The 20,594-nt window shown below is 38.7% G+C and overlaps 1 protein-coding gene and 1 long non-coding RNA gene across 3 annotated transcripts in view; both read right to left on the bottom strand.

The window, feature by feature from the left end:
• LOC126753868 (uncharacterized) overlaps nucleotides 1–20,594 on the bottom strand; it is a 118,263-nt gene that overhangs the window by 42,060 nt on the left and 55,609 nt on the right. The window lies entirely within an intron of this gene.
• LOC126753834 (fez family zinc finger protein erm) overlaps nucleotides 405–20,594 on the bottom strand; it is a 68,711-nt gene continuing 48,521 nt past the window's right edge. Inside the window, exons 1-2 of one of the 2 annotated variants that reach the window (XM_050465554.1) lie at nucleotides 10,373–10,782; nucleotides 405–3,800 (exon numbers count right to left, since the gene is read on the bottom strand). In XM_050465554.1, the coding sequence (XP_050321511.1) occupies nucleotides 1,581–3,800; nucleotides 10,373–10,384 (2,232 nt within the window). In that variant the 5' untranslated portion in view covers nucleotides 10,385–10,782 and the 3' untranslated portion in view covers nucleotides 405–1,580. Of the gene's footprint in view, nucleotides 3,801–10,372; nucleotides 10,783–20,594 lie in introns of those variants that run through there. The other variant, XM_050465556.1, reaches the window with a different exon arrangement.

The raw sequence follows: 20,594 nt of genomic DNA, 5'->3' as shown, positions 1-20,594 counted from the left end.
GTGGGGATACGTGAAGTCTGAAGTCTATGCTGGTAATCCCGCTTCGATTCAGGCCTTGGAGCAAAACATCACGCATGTCATTCGCCAGTTACTCGAATGAGTCATCGAAAATTGGACTCAACGGTTGGACCATCTGAGACGTTGCCGCGGCCAACATTTGAAAGAGATAAACTTCAAAAAATAAATGCCAAAGAATGTTCTTTCGAATGATAAAAAAGTAGGGAACCTCGAAATGGATCACCCAATAAATTTTATGAAAAAATACCCTACTTGCTCTGCAACAGAATAGTGAATTTAACAAGTTGTATCCGTTTAAAAATCCTCTCTCGTGTAGGACGTCGTGGTAAGCAAAATCACCGATTTATATGTATTTTATTTAAATTTTATTTTTGTAATTTTTATTTTTTATATTTTCAATTCAAACACATTCAATTCACCGCACTATGTCGCTTAAATATACATATTCCGATATGTATATTGACTAAAAATCAAATCGATAATTCCCTTAATGTTATATAATATTTCATCTTTAGCATTCGGATTTTTATTTATTATTTACTTAATGTTATATATCTCAATTATTTATAACTAGAACATAAATTACAATTTTACTAATACTACTACACCTAAAATTGAACTGTTTGTGGGCGCAAAAGGTTGTGTATATGTGTGTGTAGAGGTTGAATTTCACATTGAAATACTTAGCACTAAACACATACTTACAATTGTATATATGTATTTCACACATATACATATATACGTAGAAACCACTAACTGTATATATTTTCAACCATTTTATTAAAGAACATTTATGGCGCAACATACATACATATTTACAAGAACACACTTATTTACAAGTTGGGTATATCACATATAGCCGCTTTTATTTACAACGTGAATACCCCTAAGCTATATATTCATTCTAAGTAAGTTGAGGATGCGCACATGTGCTTTTTCACGGAATATGCTCAAAAAAAAAATAACGGTAAATCACTGGAAAGCTATGTGGCAAGGTGCTGGAGAGTGCAATGTTAAAGAAATTGTACCGTTAAAGCTGAGGAAATATTTCGAATATTTAATTTTTTTCAAAGCTTTACGAATTCTTAACGCATATTGCACACTTTTGACTAATCGGTGATCACTTTTGGTAAATAGCGGCCGCTTCGCGCAGCCATGAAACCATTTTGTTGAAACCAGCAGTTCGGAGGCACGCTTTAAAGTAGACCATTTAGCGCCTCGACAGCACTACCCAATGTTGTGCGATGCGCCGCGAATTGCTCCGTCAGCTGATCCATAGCTGGAAGGGTAGGTAGCTGCATCGGCGGCTCATCTTCATCCACAGCGTCCACCAGAAGTTCATCATCCAACTCCAGCTCAGTGAGTGTTGAAGACGGTGCTGTGATCAAGTTCGAGCTGGCTGTTGATGGCGCTGTCGCCGTCGCTGTTGCTGTTGCCGTCGCTGCCGCAGCGGCCGCCACGAACTGCAGTCAGTCGATGAGTATGCTCTTCGTGGAAGCGGTCAGTGTGCTGGCGGCATGCTGCGTACTCGTTGTGGCCAAACTGTCCGCATAGTAGCGCTGTCAAAACACTTTCGCTATGAAGGGCACCTGATCCATGGCGGAGACGGCAGCAGCCGCCGACAGACGCTGATGATGATGATGCATCGGACTTTGGTTGTGGTTGTGCTGGTGATGATGTTGGTTGTGCTGATGCGCCTGTTGTTGTTGGTGCTGGTGAGCCGATAACATTTGTGCGGCACTGGTGGAGGCGCTCGTGGAAGCTGCGCTGGCTAGTTGAATGAATGCGGAGCTGCTGGAGTATTCGGCGGTTGCACGAAAGCTGCTGCTGGCCACCTGAGGCAAAAGGTGATGCGGTGCGTAGGCGCTGGCAGGCGTTGTTGCATTTACAGCTGCTGACTGGTGCGCGTTGGTTAGCGTTTGGTACTGCGGCGTATGCCAAGCGGGGTTGCTGCTATCACCGCCACCACCGCTAGAGAGCGGCGGTGTAGTGACATTGATCGGCGGCGATAAGCTGCCAGCAGAGGAGTCGGGCGTCAATTGGCTACCGTGTGGTAAGTGGGCGTGGTAGCCGAGATGCGCTTCGCGGCGCGTATATTCACGACGCGTATACTCGCGTCGGCGTTCATAGCTTGGTGGCGAGTCATCGTCGAGCAGATCGCTGCCGCCCAACTCGTGCAACTTGCGCATATGTTTCTTCAGGTCGAAGTTGCGACAGAAACCTTTGGCGCACACCTTACACGTGTAGGGTTTTTTGTCGTTGTGTGTGTGCATGTGAAAGGTGAGGTTGTAGATTTGGTGGAAAGCCTTGTTGCAGATATTGCATTTGTACGCCTTTTCGCCGCTATGCGTAAGCTTGTGGTTCTTGTAGTTGCCTTTCTGATGGAAACCTTTGCCGCAATATTCGCACACGAAGGGCTTGTAGCCGGCGTGAATGCGTGTGTGCGTGTTCAGCGTAGAGGAGCGATTGAAGGCCTTGCCACAGGTCTGACACTTGTGCGGCTTCTCGGAGGTGTGTATGATTTTATGGCGACAAAGCGTTGAGGCCTGCCGAAAACCTTTACCGCAAACTTTGCAAACAAATGGACGCGCGCCAGTGTGCACCGGCATATGGCGCGTAAGATTGTAGTGCGCGTTGAAGACCTTGCCACATTCCAGGCATGAGAATGTCTTTTGCTTGCCCGATGTAGAGCCAGGACTGTCATCCATTGAGTTGGGGGACGGCGAACGTAGATGACGTGAGGCGGGTGAGGAAGCGCGCGATGAGTTGTGCTCATGAATTGACGTAGCGGATTGCGCGGCGGCGGTGGCAGCTGCAGCGCTCGCGTTATGCTTGCGTTTCATGCTGTGATATGCGCCAGCAGCGCTGTCGCGCATTTTATGCTGTTGGTGTTGTTGCTGCTGCTGTTTTTCCAGCGTCTGCTGCAGCTGCGGGTGTGCGCTGGCAAGCGCTTGATGGTGTACATGATGCGCCTGTGCCTGCGCGGCAGCTGCTGCTGCTGCAGCGGCGGCTAAATGATGTCCAGAAGCGCTGAGATTACGGCGCAGCGATTGCGTGTGAAAATTGTTAAGCGACGCGGTGAAACTACTCAAATGCGCGGCAGCACCGGTATTACCAAGTAGAGTTTGTTGCTGCGCGGCAGTGAGCGCTGCATATTGCGCTGCGGCGGCGGCGCACATCAACTGATTGGGCGCATAATATAGCAACGGATATTGTGACATTAATTCCTGATGGCGCGTATTAACAAACTGCTGCACAGCGGCAACATTGTTCACAGTGTTGGCGGCGACGGCGGCAGCAGCAGCCGCGGCCGAGGTGGCGGAAGATGGCACATACTTTTTGAAAGCGGAATCATAGTTCTCAGCATTTGCGCATTGCTGGCTGCTAGCGCTTGATAATTGCAATTCGGCGCGCTCTGACTCACACTCATCGCTGGCGACCTCAATGGGACTGCACGAGCGTTCGGAATCTTCGGGCGCATTGATACTTTCGCAGCTGGCGCGTTGATCGGGCTCCATAATTTTCGCAATGGAAAATTTGAGCGGACAAGCGCGTGCATTAGGCAGATTCGTGCTGGTGTTTGTTGTATTCGTCGTATTGTTGCTGCTGACAGGCGTTGCGGCGCGCTGTTGCTCCGCGCCTTGTTCCTTATCGGCGGCGCTGCTGTCACTGAGGTGAGCATTTGCTTGCTGTCCGGCGGCCGTTTCCATGGTGGGACTCTTCGATGGCGGCATCACTGCAATAACGCCCGATGGACTACACGGTTGCATGCCACGCGGACTCTGCAAGAAGAGAAAGAGAGAAGAAAAGGGTTTAGCTTATGTGTGCTAGGACGCAACGGGTTAGCAATTAATAAGGGCATACGTTAATAGTAGTACGCGCGTTAGCTGCGCTTAAACAATGAAATCAATTTGGTGGAAAACTTTTTAAATTAAATTTTTATTATACGCAGTTTTTTATTTTTTTTTTTTTATATGGCATATGTATTTGTCTGTTTCGCTTTTTTCCTCATATTTGCGGCATGTTTGGCGGCGCGCCGCTGTGCTGCCGCCGTGACTGTTGCCTCAATATAAGTGCACTCAGGCATGACAAATTAAATGCAAAACAAGCGCGGCAGCATATGCCACGCCCCCTATAAAAATTTTAACTTAAGAATATATTGCTGTTGTTGTAGCGCTGCGCGCTGTGTGATTTTCCTTTCAGTTTGTGCAACGCTTAACCACAGCATCATTTACGTTTGCAATTTTCCCGCCGGCAGGATATCACAACTACACCGCTAGGGGTCTCTGCGCGTCGCGCACGTTTTCAGCGCATTTCCGAAATAAATATTTGAGAAAAAATGCTTGAAACAAACAAAGTCAAGCACATTTGCATACAACAGAAGTCAAACAAAAACAACACGAATTCACTTTCGCACTTCGCCGCCCATCAATCGCTGTCGAACCCTTTTAGCGCGATTGCTTGGCTATTGATGTCCGCTGTATGCGCTAGCGTGGTACAATATATAGCTTTGCATTGGCGCTGATCTTTGTGTTAATTGTACGCTTACGGGCGCTTGACGCTTCAGTGCATCCTGACAATCAATCCTGGCGATTGATTTGACTCGCTCCGCGCTGCTGCCACAAATCAAACAAAGTTAGGTTTCAATGAAACCGTATTAGGTTTACAAAGCTTTTGCATGCGATTTACATAAAATATTGTTGTTGTTATTTGAACTTATTTACTATATTCGCATATTGGCAGCAGACTTCAATGATTCCAGAGCATATGGCCTGAGCGCACTGGGACGCATTATGAGATTATGAGTTGCTTGCTAGCGCTTAGTATTGATCTAAGTTTCCAAAAAGGTTTACCGCTTTGTGTAGGCTCAATTCTCTTGTAACGGTACTTTTTTAAATAAATTCCAGATACAATTTTTAACTCGTAGCTGTAAACTTTCATTTTTTCCTTTTTTTAATTAATTATTAATTAAAAAAAAATATGTTATAGCGGTATTTTTTCAAAACTATGAAATAATATTACAATATTTACATAAGTGATCACTTATTTTGGAAAAGCTAAAGCCGACAAAATTTGCTCCTTCAAGCTCTGGAACCTGCTGTGCTTAATTTTAAGGAGTATAATCTGAACTAAATAATTCTAGAGGTTGGCATGGAAGTAAATATCTTGAAATTTCATATCAATTTTAAAACTGCGTTGTGTGCCTGTGTCCTCTCCATGATAGCGACTACCCAGCTACTTTAAGAAAGAAACACTCTCTCACTGTCATTTTCAATCAGGTACAACTTTTGTTTTAAAAACATTTTTTCAAAATAACGAGTAGTCGAAAAAGTCTTTTCGAAAACGGATCGCTCGCTTCCGTTCTGAAAATTTCGATGTGAAAGATGCAACTCGTTCTGGTCGACCTATCGTTGAAAAGGCCGATGAAATTATGAAAAACATTTATCAGGACCGTAACATAAGCAGCCATGACATCGCTAAGGAACTTAACATTCATCATCTACAAAACGAAGCTCGATATTTGGATACCACATGAATTGTCTGTGAAAAATTTAATGGACCGAATTAACATCTGCGATTCTTTGCTGAAACGAAATGAAATCGAACCATTTCTGGAGCGAATGGTAACAGGAGACGAAAAGTGGATCAAATACGACAATAATGTGTGAAAAAGATCATGGTCCAAGCGTGGTGAAGCTCAACAAATGGTCGCAAAGCCATGATTGACGCCTCGAAAAGTTATGCTGAGTGTTTGGTGAGATTAAAAGGAATCATCCACTGGTAAGTTGCTCCAGCCTGGTCGAAGGATTGATTCTACATTTTACTGTCAACAACTGACGAGTTTGAAGCAAGCAATCGAAAAAAACGGCCAGAACTGATCAACAGAAAGGGCTTCATCTTCCATCAGGACAACGCTAGACCTCACACACCTGTGATGACTCGGCAAAAGCTGGGAGAGCTTGGCTAGGAAATTTTGATACATCCTTCATATAGCATTGAGTAAAGTAAAAAGAGAAGCCTGTTAAAAAATTAAATTACTTGTCGCAGGTTTTCACCGAGAAACCAGGCAAATTTTACGCTTATGGAATAATGTATCTAGTGGAGAAATGGCAAAAAGTGGTCGACCAAAATGGTACATATTTGGTTCGTTAAAGTTCATTATGAATACAAAAAAAATTAGTTGAAGTTTGATTAGAAATACGAAATATATACTATTCAAGCCAATGCTTTTGCGTTTCCTACTTTACGCTTTCTCAGGCTTGTGCTGTTTGCCCCAAGACACTCGCGGCAAATCAATGAAAGTTGCTAACGCACCAGCATTTTGTTTGCATATATTATTATTATATATTTAATATGTTTATTCCTTTTATCCCTTCAATGGCCGCACTTTATTTGAATGCCCGCCCTGCCTACTGGTTGCAATCTTCACACTTCACTGCAAGTGTTGAAGTTCACTTCCTTCTTTTTCCACTTGAGTCGCCAAATTTTGTTGTTGTGCAGTGAAAACTTTGCTCAAGAGCCGCCGCACAGCACATACTACAATCTTATGTATGGATGTGTGTCTGTATGCATGCGGCATGACCGTCAATTGTAATGTGTAACATCCGTTGCGGCTGCTGTGGCTTACAGTTGACTTAACAAGCTTTACTTCCTACTAGCAATATGCTTGAAGTTTAAACACATATTAAGTAGTTGTATATGGTACATACACATATATACACGTACATGTGTGTATACATGCATATATGCATTGGTGTGCGTGTGTGCGCCACCATCTTTGCTAGGCTCGTTTTAATTAACTCGATTTCTCACTTGAGTGGGTCAATTTCTTTCAGCAATTCAACTCAAGCAAAGTTAGGTGGTGTACACACACAAATATACATTATAACTGTAACACACAAGCGAGTGCATGCGTGTTCTATTGCGTCGCTTATACTATGTGTTAATATTTATACGCCTTTAACACCATTTTAAATTGATTAATTGTCTAAATTGGCAGGCGCTGAAAATTGGTACTCAAAGTAATTTATGATTTTCATAAATTTCGAAAACTTAACCGTTATGCTGCCATGTATGCACATACTATACATATGCATATATGTAAATTTATTGGCTGTAAATTGCTTGCGTAGAAAATTAAGGCAATTTAGTTGTTGTGCAACTATTTCGGTACTCATGCATATAAATTCATTTATACACCAGATTTTTTTGGAAATTATAATAAATAAAAATTTCAAATCTCTAAATATGGTTCGTCCAAGTTCTAAGCTAAGATTTTAAATAAAACACGTATTTTTTCACTTCAGATGATCTTGTAAGGAGTTATCTTGCCAACGTGAGCGCATCTTTTTTCCGAGGGGTCACCGGAAATGGCGTCGCAATGGCCGAGTTTAAAACATTTTTTTATCAAAAATTTCAGAATTTCTTTGTTAATAGTATATGTTTGTAACAATAAAAAATTCTTATAAAATAAGTAATTTTTATATGAGAAAAAAATTGTTGAAAAAAGGCTGTTTTCACCCGATGAAACCCATCAAAGCTTATAAAAAGACCTGATTTTGAGCAGCCAGTTCGTATTTCAGTGTGTTGAGGGTATAAAGAAAACAGTAATTTTGTTTCACTTGTCGAATAATTGAACAAAAAGAATCAGCTTACTGTAAGTACCGTTAGATTTTGAGATTCTAATTAGCTTTTTAGATATTTCCCTAAAACTAATTAGGATGAAATTGTATGACTGGACTTAAACGCCATATTGGTGCCTCAGTTTTTGTTTAAAAGTCGGTATGTTATCAAACAAATTTTCAAAATTTACATAACTGGTTTATTGTAATTAATAAAGTTACTAACTAGTATTCACTTAATGAAACAATAATAACATCAGTTCTGTTATTGAAAAACTATATTTTTCTTCACAATAATTGTTACCGAAGAAAAACCGAAAAAAGAAACTTAGTCTTCACTAAACAAATAATCCTCTTAAGACGATTTTCTTTCTGGTAAGATCAAATAAATTGCTCTTTATTTTTTAGCTTCTTCAGCTAGAAATACGTTTCAGTAATACGATCTCAAAATTTCGGGTTGAAAACTGTTATTTTTCGAAAGTTATCGGCCGTTTGGTGGAGAGGTGTCAAAATCGCACAATCGCCATGAAATCTATTTTTTTCCCCACAAAATTAGAATTGCTAAAAATATTGAAAATTGTTTATTTTAAAAAATCATTTGTAACACAAAAGAACAAAAAATGGATTTTTGATTTCAAAAAGTTATTGGTAACAAAAAAGTGCCAAAAATGGATTTTTTTTCAAAAGCTCATAACTTTGGATTTTTCATATTTGCTTCTTCGTTCTAGTACCACGGAAGCAAAAGTGAACAAATTAAGAATATACAAGTATTTTCCTGTTCCAAACTTTACGTACACTAGGATTTGAGGACTAGTAGCCGCCTAACTGCCTGTCATTTTTCGGCATGAAGAGAAACCTCCATATTATAAAGTACACCGTCGGCAAAATTTTATCCAACAACACAAAAAAAGCTGTAGAATTAATTAATACCATTTAAATAGGTTTTTATTTTCCGACCGCAGCCGATGAAACTATAACGACGTGATCGCTTTAAGGTTATCTTATAAGTAAATAAAAAAAGATGAAACCAAAAAATTACTAAAAAATTGTAAGCTCAAAAAAGATTAGTTAAGTTTTTGAAGTAGATTCTATTAATATCTTGTATAAGCCTACACATGAATACAGTATATTGCGGCCAGACAAACTAAAATCTCAAATAGCAAACTGAATGGAGCTGTCGAAATATTTTACAATGTCTTCTTTATTCAACACAGAGTTCAAAAACAACATATAATACTACTTAAGTTAGAAATCTAATACATTTTTAGCTTAGAAATGAGTTGTTGAGTTTGTAGGCCATATACCGCAAAAAGTCTACAATTTTTCGAAACAACTGAGAAAACACTATTATTTCAGCAATATGCTTGTGCGTTTTAGCGTCGGAATACTTTCTCTTTATTTCGGATATTTAAGTATATTTTGGATATATTCAATTTAAAATTCGTTTCTAGCGTCGGGATATCTTCACTTTAATTTTTAGTATTTATTTCTGATATTTGATTATATTCAATTCAAAAATCGACAACTTGATTATAAACCAACTGGAAACAGTTGTTATCTTTCACTTTCACCTTAAATAAAAAAAAAACGAAACACAACCATCCTGATTAAATGGCTGAGACCACTGGAACCCAACTAATATAAAAAAAAACAGTTACCAAAACTACAAGTTTATTTTTGATATCGGATATGTACACATAATATGCACCTACCACTTGAAGTTTTTAGGACATCAGGGTCCCTATAGACATTTTGAAACAAAAAAGCATTAATTAAAGTTATTTACTTGAATAATTCTAACTTCTTAACTCGGCTATAATCGCGTAAGCGGTGTCTACGCCAATTAAGAAGAACTTGAATAATTCAATTGTTCGAATATATTATCAATTTTTTTAGCAATAAATAGTAAAACAAATTTTGATATATGTACATACATGCATATCCTAACTTAAAATGCAAAACAACTTAACATGAAAAAAATCAGAATTGAGCTTTTTATTGCTTACGTTTCGCTACATCTTATTATATATATGTAAGCATAAAATTTTAAGCTTCTGCTAACAGATATAACCAATATATAACCAGTTTATAACCAATATATACCCATTTTATAACCAAAACTCAAGTTTTAGCTACAATCATTCAAAATTTTTGTTGAAGCCGCGATGCCTCAAATTCTAACAGCTTAAATTGAAAAAGTATTAGAAAGAGGTTTTCGAAAGTTGGTCTGCATAGCGAAGGCAATATGAAGGCACAGAACATATTACTGACATATAAGAAGGACTACCAAAAATCGATAGCACCGCATGGTGTTTCTCAGATTTTCAAATGCATTTCTTAACTATTATTTGTTATTACTGTGGGCAAAAAATCGTAAGGCTTTTTAATTTAAATTTCACGCGAAAACACATTCGTCGCAATATTTTTTATCTAGCTCGTTCAGAAATTGACTGTAACAACTGTTTCGAAGGTTGGAAAAAATGTTGGCACAAGTGTGTTATGGTCAAGTGGGATTACTTTCAGGGGGACGACGTAGATTTTGAAGAAAAAAAATAAGAAATTTAAAATTAGGAAGAAAGTCTTACTATTTTTTGCCCATAGTAGTATTTAATTTTTCTAAAATTTGAAACTACGAATCATTAACATTTTCTAACATTACCAAATTTTATTTGAAAGTATATTTAAATTTTCCAAAAATTTTATTAAAAAAAAAAGAATTAAAAAATACGTACAAAATAAACCATATTTAGCGGCTGCCTTGTTGTAATTGCTGCTTGTTGTTGCCAAACACTTCAAACTTGTTGCAAAATTGTTAAGAAATAGTTATTTTTTTATTAAAGATTAATTTAAACTTTTTCGAAATTTCAGTTTTTTTTCCAAATCAAAGCGTTGCGGCACTTTATCACTTTTTCGCTATGTAAATGAACTTCTTTCGCACTATAAACACTCTTAAGTCTCTTTTGTAATATTTTTTTTTTTTTAACCAAAACACGCAAATAATTCTTCAGTGTCTTTTTTTATGCGCTTTCAAGAAGTGGCAAGCAAAATTGCACGAATGACAAAAAGACGAAAAGCGATGGACGATGAACGCGTAAAATGGAACGTCATCACTCAGCCGACGACCGTAACGAAATGAAGCGAAACGGGCAAGTGTGTCCTTAGAAAAATGCCACAAGGAGCGTGCGACGACAAGAAGCCAACGCCAAGAGGGTAATAATGTCTATGCGCTGTGGTGGCGCTGCTGGTGGTTGATGGCAATTGGAATACAAAAATAAACAAGACACAACAACAACAACAACAGAAGCAGCAGTATTAAAGTGAGTAAACAACAACAACAATAATGGCAGAAGCAATAAGAATAACAAGCATCACACAAAAGCACAAGCAATTGGACTGTGAAAGGAGCAAAAATTGACGAAAGAGAGCACAAGGATGCACAGCGCGCTGCTAGTGAGTGCATGTGTGTGTGTAAGGATATGTACAACGGTGCTGTGTGCTCAGGTAAGCATTTTATGTGGGCAGCAGATGATTTTACTGCCGCTGATAAACTACCCTTAAAAAATTGCTTGCGCTCGACAAAAAAGTGTAAGAGTGAAAGAGATGAGAGAGCGAGCAGTGAACAGCGAAAAGGACCATGCTTCGCTGGTTATTTGCATGACATTTGTTGTGTATTTAAGGATTAACTGCCTCAATGGCTGCGTAGAGGCGCAGTGTGCACACAAATGGGTGGGGAGAGAGGAAAGCAGTCCATGAGAGAGAGTGTCAAAGTGAGTACATGAGCGCAAATGTCACAAAATGCCTTAATGATGTTGTTGATTAAGTTAAAACAAAGCACATGCTTATTGAGTAGGAAATTTTGTTGTAATAATGTTGTTCCTAATGAACTGCAGGGTTGCCAGATCGTGCTTACACTCAAGTTCGTCGCAACATAATGATGTTCAGACGCTTAAAAGGCACACACATTACTAAGTTTCTTAAATTGGCAAGAGAGAAAGAGGGAGAAAGAGAGCAAGCGTGTGGTGTAGAGAGCGCGCTAGAGCGGGGCGTGGAGGGGCACTAACGCTGAGACAACATTGAGGGTGCACAAAATGTCGAATTGGAATGAAGTGTGCATACACTTTGAAATCCCGCCCATAAAATATTTATAAAGTCACAAACACACACACTCACACACATAGACAGCCGCACAAGCGAATGACGGTAAATTGCGCACTGCACAGCTGTAGCATGTTTGCTCGAGTGCTTAGTTGTTGCGCTTGTTGTTGTTGTTGTATGGCTGCTATTTTTTGTGTGTTGACTAAAAAGACAGCAGAACTCGGCGGCAACCGAGCATATTGCTTCTCATTTATTAAACATAAACTCCTACACGGCGCCCATATACATATACATAAGTATATATTTATTATAAGCCACAAACAGCAGCAGCTACATGGATATAGTAGATGTAGGTAACCCTGTCAAGTTGTGTGGGCCCGAACCCTTGCTTAGATGCGGAAAAGAATATGGCAGCTGCTTGGCAGTTCACCTTTTGCCCCTCCAACACTTTATTAGTCGCAGTGGAGTTGATTTTCGGTGCAGCTGCCGCGCAGCAAGCGTCGCCTACACAACTGGATTGCTCCTACCATCACACCCTATATGTATGTATGTGTGTGGGCGCGCTCGCCTTTTGCGCTGTAACCACCTACCATTCCATGTATGCGGAGACACTTTCATTAGTGCTATAGTAAATAATAAATAGTATATAGCTTTACACACACATATATACACACACACTAGCGCTCTTAGCTTAGCTGTCATTTCATTGCTCGTCCTTTTTGCTTGCCATTGTGCGCCAAGTGGCTATGGCTGTAGACGGCGGCGCGCTGTTTTAGCATTCCCTGTGTATATATGGTAGCTGCCCACTTGATTGCGCTTCTCAGCTTTTGCCGTCGTGGCTAGCTTGGCTGTTGAAATGGCGTCACCTTAGGCTACTTTCGTTTTTTATTTTATTTAAATTTTTATTTTTATTTTCTCTCAATTGCTGGCGACATCATGGTTGCCTTTTTTAACCATTCACTTTTTAGACCATTTCGGCGGCAGCCGCCATAGTTCGTCGTTGGGTCGCCTCTAAGCTTGCGCTTGAATGTGAGTTGCTCCGTTAGGAGGTTGAATCGGGCATTAGATGCAGCGGTTCAAGCACACTGAAGACCGAAATTTATCGATTCCAAAATGTTCTCAGGAATTAAGACTGTCTCAAACCACAACCTGGCACATTTTGAGAAAGGATCAGTATAAAATTGTTCTCACTCAAGAGCTGAAGCCTTTGGACCACCGTAAACGTCGTGAATTTGCTGATTTCGACTTGGAACAATTTGAAAAGGATAAGAATTTTTTTAAGAAAATAATCTTTTCCGATGAGGCTCACGTTCATCTGAGTGGTGCGGTAAAATGTCGATTCTGGTGGGAAAAAAATCCACAAGTTATTCATGAACAACCATTACATTCACCTAAATTGACAGTTTGGTGTGATTTGTGGGCTGATGGAATCATCAGTTCGAACTTCTTTCGAAAAGAAGGTGGTAGCACTGTTAATGGAGTGCGGTATAGATCAATAATAACTAACTTTTTATGGTCGCAATTGGAAGAAGTTGATCTTGACAATATCTGCCTCCAACAAGACGAGGCTACGTGCCACACAGCACGTGCCACAACCGAAATATTACGAGAAATGTTTGGAGATTTGATTATTTCAAGAAATTCTGCCATTGAATTGCCTCCAAGAAGTTGTGATTTAACACCATTAGACTACTTTTTGTGGAGTTATTTAAAGTCAATGGTCTTTAACAATAAGCCAGACTCTCTTCAAGCCTTAGAAGTCAACATTGAACGTGCTATTCATGACATACGACTGGATTTAGTGGAAAAAACACTCGAAAATCGGGTTAATCGAATTCGTTCCTGCAAAAGAAGTCGTGGAGACCATTTGAGTGATGAGAAATCATATTTTTCTTATTTTTACTGATATACTTTATGCGTCGGAGGCTTGTGCTCAGAAAACTTAATATACCCTGTTTGGGGTACAAAATCATTTCAACGTCAGAAATCAATGTACACGAAGGGAGGAAGGTAAATTAGTGACGGTTTTCAAGAAAAGACAGAATTTATTTCTCACTCTACTTTTTTAATTTTGTTTAACATTAATGAAAATATTAAATTGTGACTGTTTGCAAATTCTAATTGTAACAAACAGTTTAATGTTATTAAGATTATATACCTGGGATCTACTGACCTTCACATTGGGAGGATTTGCATTCTCTTCCCTAATTGCAACAAATCATCCAATCATGTGTGGCGTTAACTTAATTAACATTGAGATTTGCTATTCAAATGTGTTATTTAAGCAATTTGTTCATTTAGCGGCATTGTGCCATTACTAAGCTTCAGTTTGGAAATAAAAATATGTATGAAGACATATATGTATGTATTTATGAATACATATGTACATATATTTACATAAAATTACATAGCGTTGTCACTTTGTCTTGTCACTTTTAATGTAGACCTAACCTTTAGAACCACTGGTGCTGCTATGACATGATTGGAAGTCGTGAAACGAATATATGTAAATATTCCGAAACGTGACTGCCAAACGATTTGTTTTAGATTTAAAAATTATCTACGAACTTAAAAACAAATATGTAAGACAACTTTATTATATTATTATAATAGTAAATCCTTTCTTAACCCCAAACGCTAGTAGATCAATTTTCTTCCTCAGATATGTATCTCTTATTTTTCTAATGAAAAAGTAATTCTGACACCAAAAAGTGTTTCGATCAAAGTTACCAAGACTCTGAAGTCGAAGCAATCATTAAAAATTCCTAAATTCAGTAGTTTGCCAAATTCCGTAAAGGTTCTCAAACATTGAAAGTAATCAAAAAAAAATCACCAAAATTATTCAAGAATGAATGGATTGAATTCGTTGTTGTTGTTAAAGCGGCAGAATATGTCTTTAAGTAATTTCGAGGCATGGTGCCGAGTTAACAGTCCTTGGTCGGATAAAAATCCGGGAACAGAATGTATTGAGCTTCAATTCGCTTGGATGTTCTCTGGATCAAAATATGGTTACGATGAGCCACGAATAATCCCACTTGGACAGCTAGAGACACCATTCCGTGGTTATGTCCCTAACCCCTAGGTATGGATAAAAAAATCGCATATCGACAAAACGCCCAGAGCCTGCCAGAAATTTATTGAGAAGGTTCCAAAAGATTCAATCTTACTGTGACGAAAGTTGGAAGAATCTTGTCTTGCCGGTCGGTAGAAATTCGGAGGCCACAACAACTCGATAACGAAGAAAACTGTCAACATAACCTTGATTTTTGAGCTGCTTTGACGTGGTTTTTTCGGCTTCGGCTCACCTTTGCCACGATATTCGGTCGATTGATCGTCTAATGGTTCCATCAAACTACTTCTATATTGCACTTATCTGAATGCCTGACCACAGCAGAATCAGCGGAACTTGTAAAGCCGATGAGTTTGCAAAAAAGGCACTATTTTCAAAATTTTATGAAGATAGGAACCAGTAGGGTACCCCTGTCGTCGAGCGTTCCTAACTGGACACTGTCCCACTGGCACTCTAAATATTTTCAACTTGAAGTGGAAATGAAGTGGAAATTTCTGGATACGTTTCGTTTGCGCGAAGCTATTTGTAAAAAGAGGGCGGAATTATGGGCCATCAACTCTTGGTTGCACCATGAGAATGCACCGTAGCATACTGCATTGATTCTTCGTGAGTTATTCGCCTGTTTTAGCTTCGTATGACTTCTGGCTATTACGCAAACTCAAACGGCCACTCCGGGGAAACTGTTTTGAGTCAATTAAAGACATTAAACGTGAATCGCTACGCGCAATGAAGGCTATTCCACAACTTGGCTTTAACAAGTGTTTCGAGGATTTGGAAAAAACGTGAGCACAAGTGTATTGAGGATAAAGGGAGATTACTTTGAGGTGGACGACATAGATTTTGAAGAATAAATAAGGAATTTTAAAATTATGAACAAAGTCTTACTATTTTTTGCTCATAGTAGTATATCGTATTGGATTATATTTTCGGTATTATAGGAAAAGTAAGGTTCCCTGCTTTCTTCCATACATTTGGATTAGCGTTGAAATAATTATGAACTCCTGTGAATGAAGCGCACTTTAAATGACTGCATGAAGTTCAAACGCTTTTTATATGGAACATATATATGTACATATGTACATACATATGTATACAAATATAAGTAGGTTTTCATGTAAATATGCATATACATATGTATGTATGAAAGAGCAGCATATTTGCTAATAGGGTATGTCCTTTTCTATGAATAGGTTCGGTGCTAGTAAGCTTCCGTGTGTATTTGCTTTAGTAAGCAGTAATATACACAAAGCTTTTGTGCGGCACTTATATGCATGCACTCATATAAATATGTACATTTATAAATATACCACTGGAAAGTATATAGTCAGATACGTACTTATATGTATATATATGCTCGTGTAGACATTTGTATGCGTTTGAATTTACAATTGTGTATGCATTCATCAGTGGTTCTAATTTGCGTTTGAGTACACAGAACAACAGACATACGCACATATGTTGACCTATAGTATTTAGCAATTACATACACACACATATACATATGTATGTATGTGTGCGCATAACTCGTTTGTGTAATCCTTTTGTGCTTTTGCCTACAACAAAATGACGCGCAAATGGCAACGAACTGGACATCAAATGTTGCAAACAACCAAATGCCAGTCACTGTTTGCTCGGTTTATACACAACAACAGCAACAGCAACAACATTAGCAGCAACAATGATATTAGCAGCAACACTTTGCAGCAACAACAACAATATACGTATCGTTTTAATGCTTTAATGACATGACTATTTCGTAGATGAGTAGATCTCTACACACACATGCATACAAATGTACATACATATATACATAAGTATTAACAAATGCATATATATGCATGTATGCAAATGCACTGGCGCTCTTGAATGCTTTTTTGCCACTTTTTAACAACTATGAAAATGAAAAATGAACAGTTCACTTTTTATGCAAATTGACATGACTTTTTGCCAGCCATTAAAAATGGCATGCCAATGTAAATGGTATATATGTACATATATACATATACATTTGTATATGCATGGAATAAGACGGTTGGATAAAAGTAAATATGTATATAAGTATAATAATAATCTTCGTTTAGCGGAATCCCAGCGACCATATATTGTTGCTGAGTACGAGGGCAAAGGGGCACAGGGTTTTAATATACCGAATTATAGCATCGATCCACGCTGAATTGCAGAAAACCGACGCTATTTGGTGAATAAACAAGAAAAAAATTAATTTCAGTTGCTATGGATCTAACGAGTTTTTGGCTGAACCCAACTTTCGGCGGTTTTCAAGCATAAATCGGTCGATACTGCTGCAATTTCACGTTCGATATTCGCACGAAGTTCATCAATCGTCGCTGGCTGGTTGGCATAGGCCATAGACTTGCGTTGCCCCACAGTGAAAAGTCTAACGGCATCAAATCGCACGATCGAGGTGGCCAATTGACTGGGCCATTTCGTGAAATAACACGTTCACCAAACTTGGTTTTCAATAAATCGATTGTGACATTCGCTGTTTGGCTTGTGGCGCCGTCCTGTTGAAACCACATATTGTCCAAGTTCATATCATTCAATTCGGGCCAAAAATATTCGGTTATCATTGAACGGTAGCGATTCCCATTAACAGTAACGTGCCGATCTTAATCATCACGGAAGAAGTACGGCCCAATGATGCCGCCGCACCAAACCGTAATTTTTTCGGGATGTAATGTTGACTCATGAAGTACGCACGAATGTACTTTCACAGTAATAAAGAATTTCATTGATATCCCAAACCGTTTTGGTTTTATTTAACTAAAATATTTGTAGCGCTCTTATTGAAGAACCCGCTCTTAAAGTTGAGGCCACTGACTCCGAATTTCGGTAGCAAATTTAAAATATTTCGACTCGTTGTTGGAGCGTATATCTTTCTATGATGAAATGCCAAACTTTACTGAAGAGAAATGTCAAAAGGGTGGGAAAAAATGTGATGTCGTTTGCTTCGGTCTCCTTTTTAGTGCCCTATTGGAAACCCCTATATAATACCCTCCACAAGTGCATTGTTTATAGCTTAGAAAGGCACAAAAAGATGCTTATCTTGAGTTTGATAAGGTCAGTTTGCTTAGTCCGATATCAACGGTTCTGATCTATAAGCATCTTCAGTCAGTCCGCCTGTCTGTATATACAGGTACTAGTTTGTTAGCTTATTTTTCCCCGAAGAACGGCTCATTTCTCGAAACCGTCGATATCGGACTACTATAGAGTATACCATACTGTCAAACAAACTGATTGAGCAAAAGCAAGAATTTGCATGGAAAGCTATCTTCAAGAAATTTAGCATCGACTATTGTTGAAGTCAGCACTACAATGTCCGAACATATTGTTTACATCGCATCAATAAATCATAAATCAGCCATACGATTAGATGTTTTTATACACAATTAGTTATGAGAAATGTACGTGTGAAGGATATTATGTGAAAAATACCCCACTATAAAGAGTAAAAAAGAGTATCGGTGGGGCTAGATATTTTATGAAAAACGTTCAGTTGATCATACGTATGCTGCCTTTTATATTTTGAGATTTGGCAACCCTAGTACTGCGCTCCGACAACTGACAAATTTATCGTAAATTTTGACATTTTTGATATTATGCATACTTGGAACATTTTGACATACGAGCGCTATTTGTTGTGTTTACAGTAACATAAAATATTCATATTTTCGCGCCATTCGACATGGATTTACTGATCAAGAGTGCATAGATGAAATTAATTCGATTTTGGCGATGGAGATTCGTCAAGGACCAGTTTTTATCGATGATATGGTAAATTCAATCGGGATCGTAGACCACTTTAAGACGAACTTCGTTAAAGTCGCCCAAAATCAATTGTTGTTTCGGAATCTATTGATGCTTGCGCAAACTGATATTGCAAGACCATCATGTGTTTTATAGTGACTTTGGGACAACTGTAGGCATAAGTGGGACCAGCGTACATTCAATTCAAGAGAGAAATGTAAAATATTATACATTAGAATATTATAGCGGTGCTTCGAAGCATGTCCATGGCATCGTGGCAGGTGATGAATCGCGGATATACGCGTATAAGTCCGAAAGTAAACAGCAGTGTTTCAAGATGAGCTAAATTCAACAACATTTTTCGAATTTTAGTTCAAGTAAATAAGTAGTTGCCTGTTGTTGTGGAAAAACTGGATTCTAGAACTTTCAAAAAAATCAGAAAGACAAACCGCCGAAGACGGGTCACTCTTCACCACGATGCGAGCTTTCACAAATCGATTGAAGCAACTGCATTTTTGAGCACTAAAACATCGCTTTGATGAGTCGTATACGGTATAGAACTGACTTCTGGACCCAATAAATGAAATAAACTGTTCCGAAACGACTTTTAGCTCAATAAATGTGCAAATATTATGTTCGCAACTAAATTCTCGATGTTTTTTTTTTAATGAAAATTCAATTTTATTGTAAGGAAATTGTTACAAATGAATTATTTGAAGTATTTCCCCTCGCTAGTCGTAACTTTTTCCCATCTTTCTGGCAAAGCGCGAATACCATTATGCTAAAGCTGTTTATCTTGTGATGCTATCCAAGAATCACGCCTTGTTTCTGAGTCAGACCATGTGCCATCGACAAATAATAATCGGACAGTACAATATCTGCGGAATATAGCGGATGGGGTAAGGCTTCCCATTTTCAGATAAGTTTTAACGGATTTGGCAACGTAAGGACGGTTGTTGTATTGCAACAGAAACACTTTTTTGTTTTTTTTTTATCATTCACAGCACATGTAGCCACTTTGAAATGGCTTGGCGCGTGACTCCCAATACTGAGCAAACTCTACTTTCATTTGACGGATCCTCACCGAGCAACGTCTCCAATTAACCGTCTGGGAAGTTTTTTGGCCTTGCTTCACGCAGACACAATTACAACAGGTTGTTACGGGCAGCAGCTCCGTAAACTTTCTGGAGTTCTCGATGTGCTGCAGGCTCGATTTCTGTGACTGAAAGAAGAAAAACCACACTTTTCCCAAAAAAAGTCTTCAGCCTCCGATTTTTTTGATTGAAAGTAGAAAATCAACACTCGCCGTAAAAGAAAAAGAGCCTTATTCCACAAGCAAGCGAAACGGTTATTGAGAGCCGGATGAAATCGGTGTGCTACGTTCAGCTTGCTGTTATAATTAGGTACTTAAAAAGCAATCAGAATGATATTTAAATGAAGAGGAGAAGAAAACTACTCAAATGTAAAAAGTCTATATTACAAAATATACCAAAAGGAACTACTATTTTGCTTAGATTTCAAAAAAAAGTAGTATGCAAATACACACCTTAAGCGATTTGCAAAACGAAATCCCACTAATGCTTCGGTATGAGCTGAGTAAAATGAAAATTAATTGCAATCACCGCACGAAGAACAATAAAGAGCTCTACTAATTAGTGGGTGTTAGAGAGAGTTAACCTCTTAATGAACTAATTAACTAAAGATTAAGGAATTATGCAGGACGAACAAAGCGATGACAATAAAACGGAAAGAGAACTGAACGGATGGTATGCGTGGCAGCGACAAAAGCAAACGAAATAAAAGAAAAGAAAGGAATAAGGAACCTACAGATGTGAGGTATAATGGGAGCGTGTATATATGTGTGCGTGTGTATGCGAGTGCAAACTTTTTTGGCGATCAGATAAGGTAAAAGTAAATTGCAAGGCGGTTAATCTATTTAAATGCACTAAATAGTTCAGGACAATAAAAACGTACCAACACAGCCAAACATATGTATGTATGGGTAGATTGCGAGTGTTTGTGTG

This window comes from Bactrocera neohumeralis, chromosome 3 (assembly GCF_024586455.1).
Source record: "Bactrocera neohumeralis isolate Rockhampton chromosome 3, APGP_CSIRO_Bneo_wtdbg2-racon-allhic-juicebox.fasta_v2, whole genome shotgun sequence".
NCBI classification, from domain to species: Eukaryota; Metazoa; Arthropoda; class Insecta; order Diptera; family Tephritidae; genus Bactrocera; species Bactrocera neohumeralis.
Note: the sequence above shows the minus strand (reverse complement) of the source record. Positions and strands in the feature narration are given on the sequence as shown.